The sequence below is a fragment of the Protopterus annectens genome, chromosome 9.part0 (assembly GCF_019279795.1).
Source record: "Protopterus annectens isolate FY-2018-M chromosome 9.part0, PAN1.0, whole genome shotgun sequence".
In the NCBI taxonomy this organism is placed as follows: Eukaryota; Metazoa; Chordata; order Ceratodontiformes; family Protopteridae; genus Protopterus; species Protopterus annectens.
In genome coordinates this window covers 828756150-828777938 of record NC_056743.1, presented here as the reverse complement: position 1 = coordinate 828777938, position 21789 = coordinate 828756150, and the positions used below count along the sequence as shown (strand labels likewise).

Sequence of the window (21789 nt, the reverse complement as noted above, 5' to 3'; positions counted from 1 at the left end):
CAGCATATTGCATGAGGGAAGCCTGCTGATAGGATGTATGTAGATTGTTAGTCAATATAGGAGTAGAGAGCCTAGAATGGCGCCCTGTGGCACAGCAGTATTAACAGGAAGGAAGAAAGAAAAGGTAGAGAGCCATTTACCAGACTGGTGTCTATGGGTTAAGTAGTTGGTAAACCATAGTAGTGTGGGTTGTCATAGCCCAAGGGAAGATGTTTGACAGAGGAGTTGCACTTCTCCAGAAGTTCTGACAAAGGAGATAATGACAATAGGTCTGAAATTGGGTATATCAGATAAGGTTCCTCCTTTATAAAGGTGGATGATGTAGATTTTTTTCCAAAGAGAAGGAACATATGATTCCTTACTAGATCTATTAATTGGGATAAAAACAGAATATGCTATGGAACTGACAGCTAGCTTGACGTATTCTGCTGAGAAAGTATCTGCTGAAGGAGAACAGGGTTTCAGTTGAACGAGTAGTGATTTGAAGTTGGAGGCTTGGATGGGTTTTAGGGTGAAATGTGTTGTTTGCTGTCTGAGAAGAGGGCATGCCAGGGTTGCTACATGGAAAATCTTTAGTAAGGGCTTTAATCTTCATCTTCTGGCTTTTCCCGGTTAGGGGTCGCCACAGCGGATCACCTGTCTGCTCATGATTGGCAGTGGAGTTTTACAGTGTCGAGTTGCCAGCCCGGTGCACAACCTTCCACAGAAGGAACACACACGCACTCACGCCTAGGGGCAATTTAGAGTGTCCAATCCACCTACAGCATGTCTTTGGGATGTGGGAGGAAACCAGAGCACCCGGAGGAAACCCACGTGACCACAGGGAGGACATGTCGACTCCGCACAGAATGCACCTAGCCGAGAATCGAACTGGAGAACCTCTTGCTGTGAGGTGGCAACGCTAACCACTGCACCAATACTTTCTATAAAATGCGTGTTATACCGAGCAGCTATTTCAGAAATATAAGTTAACTTAAGTTATAAGTTCCAAAACTTAGTTGAAATTAATTTTTTACTTTAGACAGTAAGATTTTGGAGCTCTCTTGGCATTTCATAGAGCTTTGTTGCAATTTCTTCAGTTTTTAAATGAAAGTTTTAATCCATAAACACAAACAAGAAGTGAAAAAATATTCACTCTGCAATTTGCAAGGCAGTTAGTGTGTTTTATACCCAAGATTTACTCTGGCCATCTGTTCAAAAGGAACAGAGTAAAGCATTATGCAAATATGTCAGTTCAAACCAGTGCCATCCTGCCAACTCCACTTTTGTGTATTTTTATTTTTTGAGAGCATATATCCCCATGAAACTCATGAATCAATAGAGTGAATTATAGCATCAATTATATTTTCTTGTGTTAAATTTCTAAAGCTTGCAAGCAAAATATAATTTTAGCATATCCTCACTTCAAGTGTTAAAGCAAACTACATTTGCAATCATTTTTAATATATTAATTTTCCTAAAACTGTTTGTGATACTATTTCTTAGAATTTACATTGTGCCTTTTGTTTTCTTATGTTGCATATACAGTATTCTCTACTAAAATGATGTATGAATGAAGACAAAAATGAAAAATCATATTTAAAACATTGGTGTATTGTTTTACCCAACAATATAAATAAAGGGCATCCATTTAGGATGTTAAAAAATACTGCACAGACACATTGCTTTCTTTATGCTGTTTTAATGTGCCTCAAAAGTTATACACACTAAAAATACATTTCATATGTATTACAATCAGTAAAATGGAAAATTGCAACCATTTACTTACCTTAGCATTATTATATTGGGATGGAGACACAGGTTCTTGATCCACATTTTTACCTAGTGTCTTTGAAGCAGAGGAATCCTGAGTGTCAGAGTCAACATCTGAAAAGAAATTATATAAATATGAATAAAATGTGATATTTGCGTTGGCAGACAATATTGATTTGGATGTAGCTAATGAAACTGTCTCACATCCTTAGACTCAGGTTACTGAAGATTTACTAAGTGAAAGAAATATTCCCTGGGATTCAGAAAGTGAAAATACCACTGTCTCTATGGGCTATAGAAATGGTAATGAGACCTTCTGGGGGAGAGGCATATGATAACGAACAGTAGGGATTTACACAACTCAGCTGCATAAACTGACATGGCCAGCCCTGTTAATTAACATAGACAGCAGGTAAGTACCTGGGAGTGTAGCTGAGCAGTAGTCGGGAGGTGTGAGTTCTGCATGTGTGTGGTAGCATTTATTCTTGTCTTTAGGGTTATGAGTGGTCTCAGGTGAGTATGCGTGCATGATTGTGTGTGTGTGTGTTAGCGTTCCTGTGTATGCTGCATGTCTGTGTGTATATGTGGCTTTACAAATGTCTGTAAGTATGTGTTTGGAGAGGTGGCTTCAATACCTCTCAAACTCCCCTAGACTATTAAGCAAAAGCTGTAATACTAGATTGATGTGGGACACTGTCAAAATGTCAGTTTAACTAACTTAAGTTAATATAACAACAAATCAGATTTTGCAGCAAGGAGCTTTAAATAAACTATAAGAAGTATGAAACTCTAATGTCTGATATTATTGACTGACTGTATTCATCCATGCCAAGTAATACAGCATGAATAAGCAACAAAAGCATAGATGTTTTGTAAAAGTATAGGCATTTGAGAGGAATCAGGATCTGTGTGTGTGTGTGTGCGCGTGCATGTTTGTGTGCACGTGTGTGTGTGCATTTGTGTACATGTATGTGCATGCGTGTGTGTATATGTGTGTGTGTGTGCACGCGCGCGGTTGTGTTTCAATGTGCATGCATGTGTGGGAATGTGTGTGTGCCTGTGCCCATGTACTGGTCACCAGACACGATTACCACAAAGTGTTGATTAGCATTAGCAGTGGCACCTCACAGTTCAGACACATGCAGATTAGTTAATAATGACAGCTTTTATTCATTACAGATAATCTGTTTATGAATCACAGTTTTTCAGAATTGCAAACTATATCCCTTTTTGCCACAACAGTTTACACACATGGCTAGCTTTTTTTCGGAATCCCAGCTAATCGCTTGGAGCATTTACAAACCCATAAGAAAGCTTTCACATTCTGTATAATTCTTCTATATGTATTATTTTGTTTTTTCTTCTTTAGTACTGCCATATTACTTCTGCTTTTAAGAACCATAGTGAAGACTGAATCAGTGCTTTCATTACATAAGTAGTCCTGCAGTGTAGTCATATGAAGGATATAACAGTCCCATTTTCCTATATGAACTCCCATCTTAGACAGAAGCAAGCAGGTGAGCACTTTGTCATTCCTCTTCCACTCAAGTAGGTTCCCCTTGTGCTTAGGTAGCTAGGCAATGCAGTCTAGGTTGTAATCAGGATTTCACTCTGTACCATGGAAATGTGTCTTGCCATTAAAGTGAATAATTACTAAAGGAGATCCCATAATGGTGATTCCTGGGACTTTGTTAATTGGTGCTTTAATATTAATAAGAATGCAGGCAAAACCCAAAGTACCACCATATGTGTGGCTTATGATTAATGTGTCTGATCAGTCTGAGATTTACTGTATTTTTGTTTAGATATTCATTCGCTCATTCATTCAACTATTTGTTAACTGGGGAAAGTGTCAGGTTTGACGATCCCTAATGATATTAATTCAGGTAGACTAAATACATATTGTGAAATGGGCCCAGAAAACCAACTGATGACTATGTCAAAGGAATGTGTACAATATGATTCACACAAACTTAAAATGTCTGCCAGCAGAAACCACATACCATTTCATAAGTATAATAATGCATGTTAGGTAGTGCATTGACTAGATCAAACTAAACTAAGATTCAATGAACAAAGATGAACAAAAGTAAGAGAACTGTCAGAGTGATGAAACCAAAAGACAGAGGAAGTCGTGTCTTACACAAGCAGCTTTGCCCTCATACCCACTGGGGTCATACCTCTGCTTCTTCTAAACTTATATTCCAATCCTGAGGTTTCCACTGCTATTAAAAAGTACATAACTGCAGAGTCTCAATCTGACAATAGCATTCCAGTGAGGTAGGCCAGCTTCAACCACACCAAGCACAAGGTTACTGCTGGAGGTTGGCAGAGGGACACTAGCCATGGGCATGTGCCATCACTGCTTGCACACTATTTATGCAGCCCTGTTACAGTGCTAAGTTATGAATGCCATGCTATACCATCCTTAACTGACATCCCCCCACCTTGTGTGTACCTTCCACTGCATCCTGTATATGCCATGTTGTCAGTGTAGATGAATATGGTTGTGCCACATGGTACCTGAACACGATGACTGTCTGACGTGTAGTGTATTCCAGATATGCCTTGTTTCGGTTGCACCACTGATATAACAGCTGCATGCATTTTGTTACTTTTTGCATTTTCTGTACATGTAGCCTGTCACAGTACATAGTTTTCTATCAGACATCTCAGTGTTATCAGAGCAGTAACTTGTGTGGGCAAAGGGTGAAATGGGCCGTGATCTGCAATGCTAATGGGAAAGAAGTGCAATCCTTGCAATGAAATGCCAGCATTCATCCATTTAAACAGGCATGGTTGTTTAAATAAATGAATCTGTGTATCTTACATATTCTGTCTATTGCTACAACGTAACTGTTCCAAGGAGGGACTTTTTCAGCAGCGATCTGAACAACAAGTTGAAGGACAAATTTTCTCTGTCTTGTTCTCTCTCCCTCTTTATATGCATATATAGTTTCATAGTTTCAAAGGTTAATTCATCTACCATATTCATTGATCTTAAGCATTGCATAGCAGAGTCCAAATGTCTGTATTTATATTTATTTTACCAATATATAATCGTCCAACCTTTTCTGAAAATTGATAACAAACAAGAATTTCTGACACAAACAGGTATGCCATTGGACATCTTAGAAAACCATTGAATTATTGTTCACTTTTTGTTTATTATATATTTGAGGTCACATACACTAGGATGGATGGATGTTCTATGCCTTTAGTTCACTGCCTAAAATCAGAATTTTTCCAAAACAAGTTTTCCCTGATTACCCTATATGAAATGCTGAAAAGATCCAAATACTTTAATCTCTTAAAATAAGTCCACTTATTTATTTTGTTCATTCTTTTTATTAACCTTCTTTAAACTATTTCTAAATGTCCTGTTAGTAATAGCCAGATTACAAAACAACAAATTATATTCTATCAAATCCTTCCACCTGCTTCCCTCTACAGTAAGTGAGCTGAACACATACTTGCCCTGAAGTTTTGTGTTGCAAAGGTGTTAGGAAAATCTTCCTGTCAAAAGAACCTGCACTGAATTTCAGTAATATTTCTAAATGCAGCAATGCCTTCAGTTATAACTAATGCAATGCAGTACACAGGTATCAATAATGTAATGCAGTACACCGGTATCAATAATGTAATGCAGTACACCGGTATCAATAATGTAATGCAGTGCACCGGTATCAATAATGTAATGCAGTGCACCGGTATCAATAATGTAATGCAGTACACCGGTATCAATAATGTAATGCAGTACACCGGTATCAATAATGTAATGCAGTACACCGGTATCAATAATGTAATGCAGTACACCGGTATCAATAATGTAATGCAGTACACCGGTATCAATAATGTAATGCAGTACACCGGTATCAATAATGTAATGCAGTACACCGGTATCAATAATGTAATGCAGTACACCGGTATCAATAATGTAATGCAGTACACCGGTATCAATAATGTAATGCAGTACACAGGTATCAATAATGTAATGCAGTACACAGGTATCAAATGAAACTGATGAAGTATCATTACAGCTGCAAATACAATTCCCCTCACTTTTGCATGTACAGTGGTTTGTACTCTAGTGTGAATCTGTTGAAAGACCTCTCCCCACACCTTATATTGCTTTGGTTTAAGCTAATTTAACAGATTAGCATATTCTACTTTCACAGAGCAAAAGCTTCCCTGTAGAAAGCAATTCTCTCAGCCACTAACTTCTGCTGAGACACTTATCAACTTTTAAAAATACTGTTACAGTGACTGGCCTCCAACTAGGTGAACATATTAGAAAAGCAGCATTCTTGTAAACTCAGCAGGCCTCTGGAAAATACTACTCTCATGAAAAATAAAATTAAATGTCGTGACTCTCCTGAAACAAGTCAAGTAAACAGAATCAGGTGGGAGGTTGGCATAATGGTTAAGGTATTTGCCCTATAAACCAAAGATGCAGGGTTTGATTCTCACATGGGGTAATTGCCTAGGCTTAAAAATGGCCCACAAAGGCAGTTAGTCTAGTACTAATCTATGAATAAGTACTTCAGTCTCTACACATTCTGCCTTATTGATTGCTTTTGGTAGAAAACTATTTGATAGGGAGCAACTGCATTTCATTAAATTATCTGATTTCCCTGCCCCTTAGCTCTGTTGGTCTCCACCTAGTATAACTATTATGGCTCCAGTTTTAAACCTCTTTGCCACTCCATGACCCAAGTGCCACTCCCTGATCCAAATGGCTATAAAACTTCATAGACTGCTTCTGAGAAGACTCTGAAGGGGAAGGTCCCCAGTTTTTCCCTATCTCCAGTTCCAACACAGCCCACCTACTCTGTACTTACCATGTCCCCTCCCTCTTTCACTCCAAACCAAAAGACAGCCGTCCCTTAACTTTCATGCCACCCATTCCCAGATTCCAGCCTTCAGCTCAGCAAAACCTTATTTACATTCTCTCTACCCACACCTTCAACCACAATTATGTCCTCTTTCCATTATAATATTCTTTAAACTTTGCCATATAACGCACTTAATGTCTTACCACCACCTTCCACATTATTTGCATTATAACCCCTCCAGCATAACAACCTCATTCAAAAACAGGCAGAATACCCCAAAGGAACATTTATAATAGCATTTCTGAAATAGATGCATTAATAGCCTATTCCTCTCCAGCAATCCTTGCAGCCACAGAAACATGGCTGTAAAAAATAAATTAAAGATTAAGAAACCTTATTTCCAGGATTCAATATCCACTGACTAGACCAAATACATAAAAAAGCTGGGGGGGTAGTCATAATTTATAAGAATAATCTAGCTATATATATATATATATATATATATATATACATACATACACACACACACACACACACACACACACACACACACACACACACACACACGTTGTTCTGAGGAAGCTCACAATCAGTGAGTGAAAGCGCTTATCCGTTATGTTCTATCTGGTTTTATGGATGTTTTTATACTGATGTTTTACATATCGTTGAGTTTATGTTGTGAATAAACATTCGTCTACACACAGAAGGTGGTGGTACACTTATTGGAGTTTCCTGGCAGCCTAGTGAATTGGTGGTAACATCGTTCTGGGATATTCAGACTTCAGTATATATTAATTTCCAACAATACTACTCTCCTCCCTTGGTGAATTTATCATCTCTCCATTAGGACCCCTTTTGTAGCAATGCAGGTAAAATTAAGGGAGTCAAGATTCTTGGGACATATATGCCATAAAATGCTGACATTGTTGTAAGTGAATTCAAAGGAGCCTAATATGATTCACAATTGAATGCACAAGATCTTAAGAAATTTATCAAGTGTGAGAAAAGAAGTGGTGTGCAACATACGTCCATATCATGCTTGAATATTACAAATGCTAGTATGCCCCGATGTAGTCACACCATTGATTCCAGGATCCAGTTCCCTGCAGGTTGGATACCATCATGTTTAATGCACAATTTGGCATGTATTCTAGGCAAGCCTTCTCTCCAGTCTATAACAATCTGCCTCATTCTTTTTAAGTACTCTTTGAGCAACAGAGGTGAGGAATGCCTGTGTTTTTGTTACCCTATAACACGAGAATGCAGTTCTACATAACCTTCTGCAGCTAAGAAATTTCAGTAGCAGATGAAGTTTCATCTGTCAGGGAGCACATCATCTCCTATACTCTGATCTAATCTGCCATTATCCACAAGTTCTTACTCCCATCTTTTCATGATATGCTGTATCATGAGTTTTTTTTTTTTACGTTCATGTACAGTATGGAGCTCCATTGGCTGGACTTGCATTTTGTATATCGTAGTTTTCAGTTCAGAAATGTCATAGGTAACTTGACTGATAGTTAGATTTACTTTGTAAACATAATGCACCATCTTATCCTTTGTGCATATAAAATATCTATATATATTAGTTCATAGAGTGTACCAAGATAGCATTACCGATGATAATATTATACATATTTTAGCTGCCTGTTTTTCTTGCACTCTTTCAGTGCTGTTTCAAGTATCATTGTTAAGAGTTGGTTTAAACATTTTTGATGTCTTCGTGAGCTTTTTTAATTGCTTAATGGTGTGCCTGCCCTTCATTTTCATTGGAAATGGCAACTTTTAATGTTATGGTCTCCTGCTGCTCTCCCTCTGTGGCTTTTTATTCCCCTCATATCATTATATCATTCAAGCATCCTTTGCCAGACAACATTCAAGCACCAAGCTCTTTCAGCTCATGTTATTGTATTGCATTCTGCAGGATGTCTGGCATTGGTTCTTAGGACAAGGTTTCTCATGATATGTGCTGTTGTTTGCACAGGCCATTATTTCATGTATGATGACATGCATTAAGCTTAAGAAAAAAATGCTCATGGAGTTTGGCATTTCAGTCCTCCAGAGGTGAGGATGACTCACAAATGAGTGATCTCCTGACATCTATAGGGCAGATTACTGGTTTGTGCTGCTAAAATGCATCATACAACCTCCCCCATACTTCTTGAAAGCTTATCTACTAACATTGGGTATACAGGCCTACCTTTATTGGTCCGCATGACCTAAATATATCACCACTGGTCAATAAAGTAATGCACCCTACACATGCCACAAAGCACCAGTCTGGTCAATTTATTAATGCACCCTACACATGCCACAAAGTTCCAGTCTGGTCAATCCATTAATGCCACGAAGTACCACTCTGGTCAATCCATTAATGCACCCTACACATGCCACAAAGCACCAGTCTGGTCAATTTATTAATGCACCCTACACATGCCACAAAGTTCCAGTCTGGTCAATCCATTAATGCCACAAAGTACCACTCTGGTCAATACATTAATGCACCCTTCACATGCCACAAAGTACTACTCTGGTCAGTCCATTAATGCACCCTACACATGTCACAAAGTACCACTCTGGTCAGTACATTAATGCACCCTACACATGCCACAAAGTACCACTCTGCTCAATACATTAGTGTGCCCTACACATGTCACAAAGTACCACTCTGGTCAGTATATTAGTGTGCCCTACACATGCCACAAAGTACTACTCTGGTCAGTCCATTAATGCACCCTACACATGCCACAAAGTACCACTCTGGTCAATACATTAGTGTGCCCTACACATGCCAGAAAGTACCACTCTGGTCAGTCCATTAATGAACCCTACACATGCCAAAAAGTACCTCTCTGGTATATATTTGCTGCGTACTTAGTCTCCTGTGAGGTGTATCTCTTTCTAGTTTTCAACAGATTTCATCAGTCACTGCCCTGTATTGTTTTGGCAGTCTTTTAAAAAGACTACGCTTCCTCTATTGTTCTTTTGTTGCTCTATTTCACACCTTCATGAATATGAGATAGCTCTAGAACTTTTTACAGACTGTCTGGACTCCAGTTTTCAGTAATGACTGCTCTCGTTTACCCAGGACTATGTGCTTGTCTGCTGAGTCACACAATTTCTTACAAACTTGTGATGAAGTCTCTAAGTTCAAATATAATTGTACCCCCCCAAACAAAAGTGTAGACATAACTAGTAGTTATGCAAATAAATGTTATGCTCAAATAGAAAACTTATATATATCTGACAGTTACAATCAAAACTAAACAAAACTGGAAAGAGCAAACCAGCCAGGTGGTCCTTATGCATAAATAAACAATACAATAAGAGAAAAAAATCTCATTCAAAAATACATAAAACAAATGACCCACAAATCAAGCATAATATCAAAAGTTATTCAGTGTACTGAAAAACACCATTAGGAAAATTATGGTTTCCCATGAACTTAGGTTAGTATCTGAAGCTAAGGGTAACTTGAAATCATTTATGAAGAAATTGCATATTAACAACCAACAATACTCTGAACTCATTCAAAATGACATTACCTACTCTGATCTAGTGGATATTGCAAATATACAGGCTAACAAATTCAATAAACCATGTATCAGCACAAAATAACACTTGTCAAAAGTACTTTTCACAACAACAAATATATCCACTTTGGGACCTGACCACATACCAAACTGCCTGCTGAGCAGCACTAAATATGCACCGATGGACTGAATCCTAAAGCTATTCAACCTGAGCTTATTCACTGGTTTTGCCCCGGGGTTTGGTGCATAGAGTTGCAATGCCTCTTCACAAGGGCAGCCTCACCACAGAGTCTGGAAATTACACACCCATCAGCCTGAGGAGCCTCATCGACAAGGTCACAGAATGGGTCATAACAGACCTAATAAACTACAATATAAAAAAAATCTTACAAGACTTGGCCAGCAGATTAGCTTTTTAAGAGCTTTAAGGGTAGATCCTGTCTAATGAATATGGCTAATTAATTACTTAATTATTTAAATATGTAATTGGATGAAGGATTGGTCTTTACAAATGTTTTGTAGTGAAGCACTTTTCATTTCTGATGAAGTCCTGAATGGTATCGATGAAAGTGTTGAGATGTCTCATGTTTTTTTATTAAATGTAGCCCCGATCTAAACTTGATTTTTAAGCTGAAAACCTCCAATTGCTGTATGTACTGTCATCTTGTTGCTGGTTACTGGCTCTTTTTTGGTGACCTTCCGATTCTGTTTTGTGGTCATTGATGTTTGCAACATTGATAGTGCTTGATTTAGTATTGTTTTACCTGCAGCTGAACTAGGCATGCAGAAAAATGGTCCTGGATCGACCCAAATAACTAACAAAACATAAAATCACAAACCGATAAAATACCAACACCACTGAATTTCATGTTATGGCTGTGTTGTGCTATTGTCATGTTTGAGGGACTACACACAGCTGATCTCTGAACTTATGCCCAGCATGCCATAAAGTATTTTAAAGAATGGCATACATGCTGTCTGATTAAAACTGAACTAATGAATAAAGTAACTGCCTCCATTAGTCAGAGTACAAGTCCTGATCCCCTGAATGTTCTTGTGGTATATATCTATCACTGCTCTATATTGGAATTAACCATGTGGCTGCCCTTATGGTCCTTTACAGTTGTAGTTAATACCTCCAGCACAGCTGAAAGATATATTAGACATTAACTGTTGGCTTATTTTTCATTGTTGTCTCTTATTTTTTTAATTTACTTGCAGTAAAATCCTTGCTTGGGTAATGCTAATCTGAAACCTCATTTCCTTCCTTTGATTAAGATAGAACTGATACTGCTTACAGAAAGCATATCAAATTAAAATACATCAGCAAAATGAAAACATGCAACCAAGACTTCCTTTAAATGTGAATATGGATTTCTGAAAGCTGAAATCACATAATACATATAAATCAGTCAACAGAATAAAATAAATACGCATAGTGAAACTGCAATTCTTATGTAGCAGCAATTTTCACTAATCGGTTATGTACTATTACTTTAGTACACAGATGTTTTTTAGAGAATATTGAGGTATAGAAGGCAGGTTTTACCTAACAGTTCCACTTTGCATAGTAGATTCTACTTCATAAACAATATCAAACCTTACCCTTTAAGGTAAGCTGTGATCTGCAGAGTGGCATATTTAAGATGTCTTTACATTGGTGAGGAGCAATTTTTTCTAGTTAAAGTAAAAGCTATGTCACAGGGCATTGTTGTCACTTAAAAGGTTGAAGATGAATGCATTACGCACTTCTGTCATACTAAATCATACAGTTAGAAATGATTTTATGTATTTTGTTTTCAGCTGTGCTGATATCGGGCAATATCATTACAATCATGGAATGCAGACTAATCTTTTCTCTGTTCGCAGGTGAGTACTATATCTGTTCGCAGGTGAGTACTATATCTGTTTGCAGGTGAGTACTATATCTGTTCACAGGTGAGTACTATACATAGATTTATATTTCAACTGATAACTGAGCTGTGTAAAATGTTTCTTTTTTCTGTTGAAGTAAGCTATGAAGTAAAGCACCCAATATGGGCTGTATAGTTGTTTCAGGTTACTTATATGTTTGTTAAATGCTTCACTATGGGAACCATTGTTTTAATTAATTTTATGTGGGAACCATTATTTTAATAAATTTTATGTGGGAACCATTGTTTTAATTAATTTTACGTGGGAACCATTGTTTTAATTAATTTTACGTGGGAACCATTGTTTTAATTCATTTTACATGGGAACCATTGTTTTAATTAATTTTACGTATACTTTATTTTGTCTGTTCCCTAATTACATTGAGACTGAACTGTGTTAGTGCTGATTCTTTGCCATCCTTTTATTTCACTGTTAGTTGGACTTGCGTAGGACTTGAGTTGACCAGAAGCTGCTCTGAAGTGCAGATTTGAAAGGGAATAGTTAATATATGAACTCATAAATTGGAATGGGACCTGACATTTTTGTGCTACAGTGGTTTTCCACTGTTTTCAAGCATTAGTCCAAGAAAGTGTTATTGAATTGCAGAAGAAAATATCTCTTAAATGAGCAGGCAAGACAAATAAGAAGCCAAGAACAGAAAGAGTGCATTCTACGGAAGGAAGTCTAGATGCATTTCTAATTTGCAGAAGATTTAATGTGCCTCTACCCTGCAGATTAGGTGCACATTTTGGTTTGACAGCATGTACTGTTATATTCTCATTAAGTAACACTATATGAAGGTTTTACATGTTATGCTTTTGACTGTGTGGTGCCTAGTAAGTAGGGTATTCATTGCATTTGTGAGCTGCCCATGGTGTTATTCGCATCAGAAGTTGCAGATAGACTAATCTAGAATTCCCCCAGCAATTGGACTATGCCCCCATAGATTGCTAAGCACCCAGAGATTGTCTAAAATGCAGTAGAAAATAGTTAAATCTGTCTAGCTTCTATGTTCAGCTCCCTTCATCTAATCATTGTAACCACTTACAGTTTAATCCACAACCACAAAGGTAAAGCACTGCCTGTGTTGACCTATTATTTAAGTGGTACTAATTTGTTTTGAGTGTGATTCACAACTTATACTGGTTATGTGTGTTTAACTTGCTTTGGATTTGTTACTGGTCCCTGTCTGGGGATGAAAGCAGCGCATCTGTTATAGGTTCTAACCACACTTTTTTCACCATATCATCATATCATTCTTATCTCACCAGAGGTCGATCATCTCTGCTGCTGTTTAAGAGTCTTGTGGAGGCATAGAGAGGGGTAAGATACAGGTAACATGGCCTAAATCCGACCCTCTAAATGGGGCAGGGTGATTTTTTTATTTGAGATGAAATCCACTGCTGCATGTGACACTGAGACAGCTGGAAGTATACCACTGGCCACTGAGTACGGCTTTTGTGTGACTGGTCTCTTATAAGCTGAAATATTCTGGTGTAAGGATTGTCCACAGTAAGACAGCTGTTGTGCGGCCCATATCTCACATTTCTTATTGAGACTTTGGCTCATTTGTTCATTTTGACCCTTACCTGGCAGTATTAATACCTCTGAGTTTGTTTGCAGCAATTTAGATGAAGCAGCACTGAAGGTACAGATGGCAATTTCTTTTATTCTGGAACTGACCTTGGTCAATGTTCAAAGGAGGGTTGCCAAAATAGTTGACCATTATCATGAGACAAAAATAAACTGTAGGTTTCTTCTCATCTGTCTTCCATCCAGAATCATGAAGGTCTTTTTACATGATTGTACGTTTTTTCTCTCTGACTCTGTACTTACTCATCAAAGTGGTCAGTAACTTAAGTATATGGCTCAATAATGATTCTGTGGCTCTTGCTAAAGATTTTCAGACATATTGAAAACATTTGGATTTATTCGTACGGTTACTTCTTCCAGCCATAAGCAGAGTTACCAGACTTCATGTTTCAGCCAGGGGTCCTTTCAAGTCTGAGGCTGGAATCAGTCTCCTGGTCTGACCACCATTTTTTACAGGTAAGTTAAGTTTTAAGCTTCTTTGTCTTACTCCTCCTGATACTGAGCTAGTCAAGTTCAGGCACCATAGCCGGCCCTCTACTCATCACTCATTAGAGCCATTATAGAGTACAACACCTCTTTTGGTATGCACCTCACAAGACATCTACAAGAACTGGAAGGGCCACAGAAAAACCTCACAAAGAGGATTACTGGCCTAAAACAGATGCCCTACGCAGACCGTCTCAAAAAATTCCAGCTTTACTCTGTCGCATATCGCCTACTCAGAGGCGATCTCTGCATAACATACAAAGCTATGTCAAACCCAGAGCTGTTGGACATGCTCCACGTAAAGAAATCCCAATCCCTCCGAGCTACATGCTCTAGGAACCTAAACCTTGTCACCACAATAAACAGAACATGCTGGAGGGATAGATTCCTGTGTCAGAGACTTCCCATACTCTGGAATAAAATACCCATCTATATCAAACAAAGCTCCTCATTAGCACTCTTCAAGAAAAATCTTGATGATTGGATGGGAGATAGGAAATTCACCTTGGGGATCACTTCTGTGGCTCTGCTTGACAGGTTCACAGGAAAATCATTTTTTTGGGTGGCAAAAGCCAGGGTACCATTTGGCTAGGCTTATATAGGCCCTAGAGCCAATAGCCTAGTACCTACCTATGAACCTATGAGCAAGTAGCTTAATCACCACACATTGAGCACTGCTACTGCTCATCCTTTACTGCAATTTCAGTATTAGCCTTCATTTATGAAGTCACAGTATCCTCATGGCTGCATAAAGCAATGTTGGTACAGCACTCCAGCACAATCAGCACCTGTCATTTGCACCCCCTAATGACATAGGCCCATGACAGACATCCCTTTTCCCATATTAATTATGGTTGTGCTTGGGAGGCTGTTAGTTTGTATGAATGTGAATTAGCTATTTAATTCACAAACAAGGAGTGCATGGAGGGCTTGCATTTGCACAAGACAAAGATATGGTGAGTTTGACATATGGCAAGTGTGATGATTCTGACCTTATAAAGTTCATGCAATTGCTTCTGAGTTTGAATCCCACTAATTGAGGGTCAGGCCCAAGGCCAACTACACTATTAACACATTCCAAGAGGTCTTTTATTTCCAGACTTGTCTATTCTTCTTTGAGGACTGATACATTTCCACCAACTTTAAAAAGCTTTAATTACACCAGACCTCAATAATTCTGCAATAGACTTAAGCATTCTGGAAAGCTACTGCCCTTTCTCTATCATTTCCTTTGTATGAAAGGTCACAGAGAATGTGCAGACCAATCAAATTAGTTTTAGCACTTATTCCATTGGATTCTAGTATCCCTTTCAAGATGGGTTCTGAGCTTATCACAGCAATCAGACCATTTTCACTCATGTGGCCAATGATCTTTTACTGGCTTGATATCAAAACAATTGCTCCATACTAGTAGTCAGCCCTGTGGCAGAGAGAGACTGAGCCCTCCCTATTACCTATCTAACTATGGTTTGATAAGCAGCCCAGGCACTGAATGACCCAGTGAAAAAAGGTCGAGTAATTAGGAGGCTGTGCTTGCTTGCTTGCTTATTTTTTATGGTGGAATGGAGAGAATGTGAATGGAGTGCCCTGGAGAGGTATAGCCCCTGTGTTGACAGTGATACTGGAGAACACAAGTGAAATGCATGCCAGTCCAGAAGAGGCAAGACCATTCAGGAGGCAATGCCCTGCCATGGAGGCAGACAGTGGCCTCATAAATGTCCAATTGCATTATCCTTGAGTGTGATGTCCTAGACAGGTAAGCATATCGCCATTCAAGTAGGGGCATTTATCCACTGGCTGTGCCTGAAATAAGCCTGAAACCAACATGAGGGGATTAGGGAACAAACATCAATTGACCTGCAGTAATATGTGCTTTCCCCAGTCAATCCTACTCTTTCTCCTGGTGGCCAAAAGGAAATGAACAGTCTAATTGGGTGGTCAGGGAAGTGAGCTGATGGTTAGCCTGAGACAGCCAATACAACAAAAAAAAAACAAAAAGGTTTATAGATCAAAAAGAATCCAAACAATATTTTGACTGATGACTCTCCGTTTACAGAACTCAATGATTTTTTTTTAAGAAAATGAGATTGAAGTTTGACTATTTTGCTGAGAGTTAATGAAATAATTGAAGCAAAAAATGATGCTGATGCAACATTTGAAAATATCCTCTTTTCTTCATCAAATAAATATTTTCTGGATGATGTATCTAAAAATTAGACAAACATTATTTGACTGTAAAAACAGTGTAAACATAAAAAATAATGAGAGATAAAACAGCATATGTTAATAATTCAACATACTCTTTCAAAACAGCCAAATCACAGTCCTTGAGAAATCACTGATTTAACCAATCAGAACTCTGCATCTGTTTTTTTTTTTTTTTTTTTTTAGTTTTACCCTCCCCTCAACAGTTACGACTAAGATGTTCCCAGAGATTTGCTGAAAAGAAGAGAATGAGACCTCTAAAATGTCCTAATTTAAAAAACATCAAATCTGAACAAGAAGTTCATCAATATATACAGACAACAATCAGTGACAAAACAAATCGAGCAATTACATTCACCACACATTTTTACAAGTTGAATTAAAAGGGCAGCATATTAATAAAACTGAACTGTTGGTTTCCAGTTTATAATTTAAGCAATAGAGTTTGTAATGACAAAGTTAAAAGTGTTTTGAATGAAGAGTTTTCCTTCATACCAGACAGAAGAGTAGATATGGTACAAACATGACCGATTTAAATTGTTTGTCAGGAAACTGAACCTAAAATACCTATTAAATGTCAATATTGAACATGATGGTCTAAGATGAAATGTTGTTTATAATCCAATACTTAGCAGCAGTTCTTCTACATTTGAAAATGTATGTAGTGAAAATACCAAACATTGTTATTATCTAGGCCTCCTAAGAGACATTATTGCAACCTCACTAATATGGACAGTGGGACATTAAATAGTCTGTGAAATGATAAAAGTTTGTGGTTTATGAAACTAAAGATGGGATGACTGCTGAAATATGTAGAAATAATTAATTCATGATTGCATAATGTGAATAATTATGAAAAGATCACATCTAAAGAAATCATCAAGGATATCGGTAGATTAATATTGCTTTATGTATTTTTCATGCTGGATAGAATAATGCCAGACATATATATATATATATATATATATATATATATATATATATATATATATATAATATCATTTTTAATGTAGGTTACCCAGAAGTAAATTTCATCTTGTGGGACAAAGACAGAACTGATAGCAGCCCTCATAGATAGTAATATGAAAAACATAATTGGAAATATAAAATCACATATTCAAGATTCTTGGGACTTTTCAGACAAATTAAGAAATGCCAGATTGCACTTAACTGATGCTTTATTAGTTGCAGTAGTCATCAATTATACTTGCATTCTGCAAAAGTACTAACTGGGCTACAAAGTATTTGAATGAATATTCTTACTTTAGTTAGTAGTGGCCTTAATTTAATATGTGAGTTACTGGATTTGGTGTTACGGCAAAATTATAATTTTTTTAATTTAACAGCACTAATTACAGACAAACACCAGGAGTAACTATGGCTACTGTTTGTGCAAAAGTCTTTGCAAATTTAATTTTATTTATTTATTTTATTTTCAGTTTGATTACCGGGGAAGTCCACTGGGCCAAGAAGAACCCATTTTCAGTGGAGGCCCGGGGAGAAAAGCTCCAAGGCAGTACAATCAAAGTTACAAATGCACAAGCTGCAAGAACAGATGGCCATTATACTGATGATTTTCTTTTTATCTAGAGGGGAAATTATTCTAATTTTCAAGACTGGCTAGAAATTTCAAGTGCAGCAACAATTTTTTGTGAAGTTTACTAGTCACATGAGTTCATATAATATATCTTTTTTAGATATTACTATTACAGTTAATTCTGAAAGTAAAAAATAAAATAAAAAATCTGAACATTTAAAAATGAGAATTTTGTTAATTGCTTAATTGTAATCACATCCTACGTGTCACCACACTATCACTGTAAAACATAAAATATTGTAATATGTAATTAAAGGGAATGCAGTGAGGCTATCTAACAGCATCTGATACTGAGTTTTTACATGGTATAAAATAATTAAAAAAGATCTTTAAACAAAGTGGGGCAAAGCATGCCTTATTGACATTATTTGTCAGCAGATATTATAGAGAAGGGAATTTTCTTGCCAAGCCTCCTTTATGTTATGGAGATAATGTCCAATCAAAATTTAATAACAGTACAGGAACAACAATGGATTTGAACTTAAGCAAGTGTGTGTCACATTCCCTGGGAGTAATAAAGAACCCCTTTTCTGGAGATAACAACTGTGCCAAAAGTCTTTTTACATAATGCAGAAAAATGTAATTCAGAAACACCTTAACCTCAATGAGGAAAGACAGCTTTCTCAGCTAATCTGCATGTTGCCCTTAACTACCACTAATACTAATCAGCACTTTCCTGTGGTAGTTAACACTAGTGTCCCATGCATCACTGTGTGACATAGACACAACCCTATACACTCTCCCACATACATGCATGTACACATTCAAATAAACAATAATATGCCTCCTACTTATCCATGAGTTGAGAGAACATTCCCAGTGTCCCTTGGTTTTTAACCCTGAGTCTCATAAATTATTGATCCTTACAATCAATCAATAATAATAGTGACATTCTCCTTAGTGCTCATAGAGGGCATTGTTGTTTTGTTAACAATGTAAGTGATCTGAGTTGTACTTAAAACTTCTCCCTTGTGTCTTATAGTGTTTCTCCTGAAGCCTCTCACTAGCACATACCCATCTCTGTCCGTTTTCTGTTGCTTATTCTACAGGATCACATACAAGTGCCCTGCCCCTCATAAGTCATTAACTGTTGCAGTCTTGGAATAATGCCACAGATTAAGTTTTATGCTTCTTATTATGTAAATAAATATTACCCTGACTGATCAGTTAGTGTAGTGGCTAATGGTGCTGCTTTGTCTACTGAGGCTGTAGGGACTGAATGCCCCCACAACCTTTTCACTTGACATTTGTTTATAAACACTCGGGCAATGTTTTTACACTACCTTTGGTGTCTAGTGGTAGCACAAAGGACTATTATCCTCTGTGTGAGGTATGAGGTTACAGGGTGTAGATCTTTTTAAATGTCTTTAAGGTACATTGTAAAGAGTTAGCCCATACATCTAGTGCACCCCTGTACACATCTTTGGTGCTTTTAGAACTTTGCTGTTTTATTAAGTACCGTTAAGACATGCTGTAAAGAGATATCTCTGGTGTATAATGCCCCGCCATTGTTGTTGGATTTGCTCTTTAGTCTAGGGGAGGGTGGAGGAAAGGAATGATATCCCCCCTCCAAGCATACATTCACACATTCATACACACACACACACACACACACACACACACACACACACACTTCCATCATACACATCAATACACTGACCCATACACACATTATCACATATAAATCTACCCTAGCATTGGATACACTCACCCATACACAGCCACACCCACATATACATTTACCCTACCACCCTAACTAAACCTCTACCTTGACCTCCCAGGCAGACGCACACAAGCATGCACCCCCAGACATATACCCCCCAAGACTATCTTTCTGCTAAACTTCCTAGTGCTTACCTCTACTACAGTGGGTGAATATAAGCTTTTAGCCATGCTCATCAACACAAGTGGCCACGGAACTTTACTCAGCCAGATGATTCTCTAGGGAGCATCACATGGCGAATTAGGACAGGCCAGTCCAACGAAATGCCTCATTAGTTTTTAACATGACCACTGAAACAGCCAACTGCAGTTCTGCACATCTTTGTGCTAAAGTATCATAGTAGGGCTATCTTACAGCAATGTTTCAGAATTCATCCAATAGTATAGATAGCATAGCATTAATGAATGCTATTACTTCAAACTGGAGACTAATATTAGGTAATGAAGGACTGGTTAATACATTGGGTACAGTACCTCACTTTGTCTCCAAGAAAGGGAATAGTTTAGAACTAAGGAAGAAGCAGTTCTGACTGGTTATCAAACATCCAAATCGCTACTAAAACCAATCCAAATAAAACTCTCCAGGCACCAGTGTGGATAAAACCAATGGTATATTACAACTGTTTAAAATAAAACGTAGCTGAACATAAGTGCTTTCATCTTACTATAGACTTCCTCAGATATTTGAATTAAATCATGTGATCCATATAAACTTATCAAAAGCACATGACTTTGCAACTTAAAGATACAATGTTATGATTTGCTACTACTATGGGAAAATTGCAATGATGCAAACAATCCAAGAACCAAAGGCACTTCATCAGAATCTAAAATGTTGAACATTATTAAACAACAAGATTAAAGCCCTTAATCTTGTTTAATACATTTTAAAACCATTCACTGGCACGCTGGTGTCTTCAGTGCCTTTGGTTCTTGGATTGTTTGCTTTTTGTTGGTTCTGGTTCCTGGTTTGTGGTCTAAAATTGCAATGATGACTGCTTAACCAAAAAATGTCTCTGAAGGATGATACATCATATATCCAAAACCCACATGCATTAAATATATATATATATATATATATATATATATATATATATATATATTGAAATGATACTAATTATTTGCCATCATCTTTCAAACACCTTCATTTTTAATAGGCTAGAAATGGATATATTATTATTTAACCCCGGAGGTGCCACATTATTTAAATAAACTTGCCACCATAGATCTCCCTGCTCTAAGATGATTGGCCATGGTCCACTTTGTGGGTTTCGAGCAACCCTTTCTTGAACGGAAAACAAAAATTATAATTACTGTTATCAAAATATGCTTAAATAAAGCATTAATATATGTTTAGATTTTTGTATGTCATACGTGTGTTCATAAATATGTTGTTTTAACTTGTGTTCAGTTTTCCCTATATAGTATGCACCGCATACCATACATAGTGCGATGTACACTACTCCTTGAGTTTGACAGTTGAAATGACCTTTTATATTTAACTTCTTTCTGCCCCCTTTTATATCCTCTCCTGGAAGGATATACTGACACTGTGCACAGGCCCCACATTTTTCCTTTTTCACAATTGTAACTTTGCAATATATTATTAAAAAGGTTTTTAAAGCTTTTTCCACATTTGTACACCGTCTTGGGCCATGCATCTAGTGTTTCATTAGTATTCTTATTTAAATGAGCTGCCAATTTTTTTGCCAATATATTGGCAGTCTCTTGGCTGCCACTACTGAAAGTAGTAACAAAAGGATGTACAAATTGGTTAGTACGTGGGCCATCTACATGGCTATTAATTTGCTCCATAGGTTCACCACTCAAAGTATCAGTTGATATTGCACTTTGTAGGGACCGCCTAGTATTGAAAAAGGGAACATAATATTCATTTTTCACTTTTCTGGATAACCTGTTTAATAGATTGTACCAGACTGTTATTATAGCCTCTACTTTGACACATGTCAGCCAGAAGGTTGCATTGGGATGTAAAATCCTCATCCTCTGAAGCCATTCTAGTGCCCTTACCATCTGACCTTTGACAACAGCATACTTTTGATGGTAAGGTTAACACTAGTGTAGTGTAGGAACTTATTAGAGTAAGTGGCTTTCTGAATGTTTGAAATTAATCCACCACAATTATAGCTCT

At 37.4% G+C, this 21789-nt stretch overlaps 1 protein-coding gene across 2 annotated transcripts in view; it reads right to left on the bottom strand.

Moving 5' to 3' along the window:
* Positions 1-21789, bottom strand: part of LOC122811573 (ras GTPase-activating protein nGAP-like) — a 580578-nt gene that overhangs the window by 262509 nt on the left and 296280 nt on the right. For both annotated transcript variants that reach the window (XM_044083499.1, XM_044083500.1), the window contains one exon: positions 1769-1866. In XM_044083499.1, coding sequence (XP_043939434.1) covers positions 1769-1866 — 98 coding nt within the window. The remainder of the gene's footprint in view (positions 1-1768; positions 1867-21789) is intronic.